This window comes from Mizuhopecten yessoensis, unplaced genomic scaffold (genome assembly GCF_002113885.1).
Source record: "Mizuhopecten yessoensis strain PY_sf001 unplaced genomic scaffold, ASM211388v2 hete_36184260, whole genome shotgun sequence".
NCBI lineage: Eukaryota > Metazoa > Mollusca > Bivalvia > Pectinida > Pectinidae > Mizuhopecten > Mizuhopecten yessoensis.
In genome coordinates this window covers 176-6,538 of record NW_018485646.1, presented here as the reverse complement: position 1 = coordinate 6,538, position 6,363 = coordinate 176, and the positions used below count along the sequence as shown (strand labels likewise).

The following is a 6,363-nucleotide window of genomic DNA, read 5'->3' as shown; positions in this document are numbered from 1 at the left end:
TGGCACGTCCTTAAATAACCATAGCTGTTAATAGGACGTAAAACATAAACAATAAATTGTAGGGTGGTAACACGAGCTATCATTGGTCAATCTATGTCAATGCCAGACGCTTAATTTGTGTTAGCAATTGAATTCCAGTCAAGCAGCTGGGGACCTATATTATTATAGCTAGTGGGTCTGAATTAATTTTCATCAAGCTTTGCCTCCGACTATTTAATTGCTGTATACTTTTAATTTTTACATAACATTTTAGCTGAATAAGGTTAATATAATTATTCATGGATTTTCAAACCAAACTTGGTTGATGGAAAACACGATGTCACATGTTAATACTCATTATATATTGTAACTGTGTATGGTCTACAGGTGTTATCTGTATTTAATTTATATTGCTTAAAGTTAAATCTTTGTCAATTTTTCCATTTAAACAAATTATCATAAAGAAGTAAATGCAAAGTTTCAAATTAAATTCTGATATAGAGGTTAATGTATTTCAGTCATGAACCATTTGCTTTACCTAGAGCTAATTCCTGACAGAAATTCCTCATAAAAACTTCGGGGCTGGTAGCCAGTCTATATTATAAGGTACTTCCTGGTTACAGGCGCTGCCATATTGTATAAATTATATACATGTATAATGTCCACATAGCGAGTGGTTGTAATCACCTGAGTCCAGAATAGACAGGTTAAGCTGAAATGTTATGTATTCTTTATTGTGTCTGGTATTATAGACATTAAACATCCATAAAGTATTTACCATAAGTACATGTATATATAATCTAAAGTCTGTGTTTGGATTGAACTACCTATGGTCATTCTACAAGTTTACCAGGTGAATAGTATGTTTGTCATTACATACAGTAATCCAAAATGTGTACATGGATTTAACTGATCACTGAAATAAACTCAGTATTAGGACAAAACCTAAGCACTTAATCTTTGGTTGGTGTTTTGATTGAAATGTGCTGATCAATTTGTAGCAAGAATTTATCTGATGGTGTTTTACTTGATCTTACAGATGGTGTTTAGTTAAGATGTTATTGGTGGAGCTGAAAGACAACATTGCCACAGATATTACATAGGATATGTATTGTACAGTAAATGTTGAAACACCTCTACCCTACCATGGGAAGTAAACCGGTTTGCCACTCTTGGGACCGAACAGAGACGTGATGTCATTGTCTAATGGGTCCCTCTCTGGGTCCCTGTCAGGGTCCAGTTCTGGAGGACTGCTGCGGCCCTCAGGGAGCACCATGGAGACAGGGGGGACAATTAGTGGGCAGCAGACAGGATCCCTCATAGGCTCCACATCACAGTCTGCCACCAAGCCAAAGTCCATGAAAGAAGAGGAGGATGAAATACTCAGGGAAATTGTAAGTGTTTCTTAGATAAGATGTTGTGTAATTTGTCGCATAGGTTTTCAAGTTGCCTTTTTTGTGTTATTGTATGAATTAGTGTTCTAAACGAAGAACAACACACTCATCAGCATTGAATACAACTCGAAAGTATAAAAAATGTATTTCAACATTTGTTTTTTTTTCGTTCATGAGTAAAATTAATGTGAATAGTTTTGTCAATTTTGAATAACTGAATCTATTTTGTTTTGTTCTTACAGTGCAGTGTTAATGGATTAAATTACAACAAAATAGAGAATGGAGAGGTTTTTACTTGTACTGTGCTTGAGATGTTCTTCTCTGGGATGCCGAGGATTGTGGCAATGAGACACTTCCCCAACGTGACCTGCCTGACCGTTGTCGACCAACAGATACAGAAGATTGAGGGCCTGTCATGTCTAACTAACCTCAAGGAACTCTGGATCAGCGAGACAGAGGTCAAGGTCAGTGTCTAGTTCATTATAAATGTCACATTTAGAAAATTAAACTTGATTTTACATCATTATAAAATGTTTTTATGTATGAAGTTTCTTACAGTTATCACTCTTGAAAATTAATGATCTGGCTTTATTATGACACTGTTGATATTGTCACCATATGTCACATTTGAAGCCAAAAGTTACAGAACATTGTAAATAAAAGTATGAAAACAGTCTTCTTTTTTATGAAAATTACAATACTCTACATATATGTACTAGTATGTCTAGCTGTATAAAATAATGTTCATATTCCACTGGTAGTTTTAGTATTGTTACTTTTATTTGTGTAAGTCTGTTTCCTTCTGTTTGTAGAGAATAGAAAGTATTGGTGCTTTAAAGAAACTGCAGAAGTTGTACTTATTTTGCAATAAGATCAGTAAGATAGAGAATTTGGATCACCTAGTGGACCTGGAGGTGCTATGGCTCAACAGCAACAGTATAGTCCACATAGAGGTAGGCAGCGTAGTACATGTAGAATGGGGGAGAGATATGGGGGGAACCCTGAGCTATTCCATAGTAAATGTGAAATGAGATGATAGAGAATAATTAAGATATTCAAATAACTTAAATTGTAAAAGAGCGTAAAAGTCTATGAAACAATCATTACATAGCCCAAAACTTGTATTATAATATGTTGGCCCACATTCAAGGTCATAGGGGTAAATGTGCTGAAAATTTCCGGTTGTTTTTTAAGAAATTCCAAGGTTTCAAGTCCCGATATTTGCAAAGCAGTCCCATGGACCTGGTGTTAACATTGAAAGACACTTTTTGTATATCTTTTTTCAGAACCTTTCATCTTTATGCAAACTAAGAGAGTTGAATCTTGCACAAAATTGTATTACCAAAATAGGTAAGTGTTTTAACATATACAGTCATTTTGTTACCAGGAAATTTTGTCAATTTTTCTCTCAAAATGATAACGTAATGTAAGCTGACTCCATATTATATTCTATGAAAGAATTTTTGATTACCTATTTTCAAAATTTCAATGAGCAACAGATAACATCTTTCCCATTTATTTATGTCTACAAATTTAGCTTTTTGACGTACAGAAAATACATATGTCACAAGGAGATTCCATTATATTGTAAATTCTTGTATTTTATAGAAATATAAACTTACTTGATAAGATCCATACCTATTCTACTAATACATGTATATGTCCTTATTTAGGTCATACGTTAGATGCCAATCAGAGTGTAGAAGACCTCAACCTGTCAGGAAACAGCATATCATCCTTACGGGTAAGTACGGTACTTAATGTATTAGAACTAGCTAAAGATAATCATAGTTTATTTTAAAATTGGTTCTGTTTTGTTACAATGATGCAACTGTCAGAGAAATTATATTATATTTTTGTTTAAATTGCTGAATTCAGAGAAATTAATTTTGAACCAGGAATAGCCTTTGAAGTTCAACCCTATTTGACATCAGTCTGATCACTGATGGTCTGGAACTAATATTGTATCATTTCTGTTCTTAATCAAGCCCAGCTTCAAACTGTGTTTAATTAGTAAGACATCTGTCAAACAAACAACATGTATATTAATGTATTAAAAATGATTTTGTTATGATTTGCCTGTAGGACCTGACCCACCTGATGCGACTGTCCAAGTTAAAGAGCCTAAGTATGAAGGACCCGAACTACTCGCCGGCGCCAGTCAGCCTGCTCTGTAACTACTCCACACATGTACTGTACCACATGCCCCACTTGGCAACACTGGACACTTACGACGTCAGCAAGTCTATTGTGGACATGGCCGAGGTCAGCTCATCTCTTCTCACTTGTAGATCACTGCTACTGATTAAAAACTCAGATTATCGTCCTCCTGACTCCTTTTCAAAAATCAATACTTGATGCATTAATATTTCAGTCAATTGAAAGTTAAATAAAATCTGTCCTAAATTGAATCAATATAAGGCGTCAAAGTTCAAAGGTCTCTTTCTTCAAGGCTGAGGTCAGTGTAACATGTCCAAATCAAATTATTCCTTCATTTCTTCTTTTCTGGTTTGCAGACAACAGTGATGAAAAAGAAAATGTATTACAACATGAGGGTGAAAACAGTGAGGAGAAATATGGTTGACATTTTATCCAAGATGGAAATATATAAACAACGTTTACACGAATTTCCTCGTGAGCGGATTCGTGCATTAGCAAGTGCGATAAAAGAGGTATGCTTTATGTGACTTATGTTGTTGTTAGTCTGTCTTTTATTTTGGGCCTTTATTGTTACTTACTGTTCGAATTTGTCTTTTATTTTGTGCTAAAATCAAATTTATTGTATTAAGTATTAATTTGCCATTCTTCTGTTCATTAATTTTTGTTTATGTAGTTACTTACATCTTATTATTTTACCAACAATCTTCTTAAATTCAGTAATATGTTTGTTTTAGGAAGAAAGGAAATTAAACTTTGTAGCTATTTAGCTTTTTGTCCCTGTGCTTCTGTATAGTTAATACTTGAGCTTTGTCTTGAAGTGTTGCTTTAAAGAGTGATGTAGCAAATAGCTATAGCTATCTAGGTAGTTGGATTCAGAGATGACCTTTGATCCTGAAACTTGAAATAACACTGAAATTACCTCATGCTTGTGACTATGTATTATTAGCTTGAATCCACAAGCCATGTTATCAGTTGTGTATAGAGAGAAAGGAGAAAACCGATTCCCCATTTAATAACACTTTGACTGCCGACATCTTTGTTACAGTATATATATTGGAAAGTATATCAGCTTAACTTCCTAAAATACTTTGTCTTACAGTTATGTAATCTTCAAACAATATTTATGAGTTGCTACGCAATGTAGTTTATCTGGTCAATAAATTAAAAAAAAGGCTTTAAAATTTGATGTTTGTTTTTGATGACTTTTAACGCCGGCCATCCAGAGTAATTTATATATATGATGAATCAGGAATATACTCATAGTGTCAAGTAAAAACCATAATGGTTTACCCTATTCCATAGCTAGAGCCCCAGAGATATATGTTGTCCTGTTAGGAAAAATACTTAATGCAAACAAATGAAACTTGTATCCATATAATATATAGAGTTTTCAAATTATAGATCTTTGCAGATAAATAACTTCAATATTGATATAAATTGTCTGCCTGCTAATTCTAATTGAATTTGGTTTTAATTTCATTATCTAGGCCTTGTTTTCTTTTTTTATTTCCTTCCTGGTAGCATCTTCTATTACATTAAGATATTTCCACTTTACTCGATCATTGAGTATAAGAAACAATTGTTTTTTCCTGACTTGATGAAGCCGCCATGAAATATTGATGTAAATAGCAAGGTTTACTCATTTAAATTGCTAGCTTCACACCAGGTTTTTGTCAGCTTTATTAAAAGTGCAACACAACAAATTTAGATTAAAACAAAAACAAAGGATGTGCATGTAGTTATATGTTTGGTAATTGTAATTTAGTTCTTGTCAGTTGTAATACAGAAAGTATAGGATAAATTGGTGATTTATAGTTATATGTTGATGAATTACACTCTCCAACCTTGAAATAAGCATAGGACTACAAGTACTAGTATGCCCAGTACTGTGGAAGGATTTTGAGCAAATTTTAATTTTAATGTTGTTGATACAGTGTGGCGCATTTTGTTTACAGTATGATATTAATATGGCTGATAATTTCATAGAACTGCAAATACAACATTTGTGAAAAAGAAATTGAGTAAAAACATAAAGTTTTGAGGGTTAATGAAATTTCGACAGGAATTAAACCTTTGAGATCGTGAACAATTCTGAAAGAGAAATTTGAAGGCAGACTTTTTAGTCAATGTTTAGAAAGATTTGTGAATCCAGCAATAGCAGATAACATTTGATATCACAATCGTAACTCACTGTAGACGCATGTGTACACTGATCAAATTGGAGGTTGAGTTAACTTCACTAGTACATGTAAAACTAGTCCTTGTATATCCACACCAACCTAAAACTTGCAGGTGCGATCAGAACTTGAGGAAATGCATGATTTCAACATTTTGGTGCCTGTGCGCAAAGCCTCCAACTCATCTAATGATGAGGAGGAGGAGCAAGAGGAGGAGGATGCTGAACTTGTTTTGACGGTTGAAATAGAGAACCAGGTGACCAAATGTTGTCTGACCTTGTCACTAACTAGTAATTGTATGTATACTGCCTGCCTGTGTTCAGCCCTCCCTCAGCAGAATGATCTGTAGTTGACCCCTCTAACCTCTGCATGTACATGTATATACTCACCATTATTGACCCTTGACCTCTAACTGTCTTATCTACTCATGAAATAATGATTAACCTCATTAATACAGCACATTATAATTCAATTGATATCCATAATTGTACACTATATCTTAATCATAAATTTTGTTATGAAACAAAAAATTTGAGTGAGAGAAACATTTTATCTTTAAATACATAACAGGTTTCAAATTGCTAAATACATCTTGTCTGGAAAGTCGACAACTTAAAATCTATTTACAAATATCTCGGTATATGTATTTTGAA

The 6,363-nt window shown here is 33.7% G+C and overlaps 1 protein-coding gene across 2 annotated transcripts; it reads left to right on the top strand.

The window, feature by feature from the left end:
• The first annotated feature begins 635 nt into the window (after positions 1-635).
• LOC110444878 (leucine-rich repeat-containing protein 9-like) lies at positions 636-6,093 on the top strand. 2 transcript variants are annotated; one of them, XM_021489233.1, is made up of 9 exons: positions 636-685; positions 1,019-1,373; positions 1,616-1,837; positions 2,186-2,326; positions 2,660-2,723; positions 3,047-3,117; positions 3,459-3,638; positions 3,890-4,045; positions 5,826-6,093. In XM_021489233.1, the coding sequence occupies exons 2-9, from the start codon at positions 1,173-1,175 to the stop codon at positions 6,057-6,059; spliced, it is 1,269 nt and encodes a 422-aa protein (XP_021344908.1). In that variant the 5' UTR covers positions 636-685; positions 1,019-1,172; the 3' UTR covers positions 6,060-6,093. The 2 variants fall into 2 exon arrangements, with proteins under 2 accessions (XP_021344908.1, XP_021344907.1); XM_021489232.1 differs by lacking the exon at positions 636-685 and adding an exon at positions 746-832.
• The last annotated feature ends 270 nt before the right edge of the window (positions 6,094-6,363 follow it).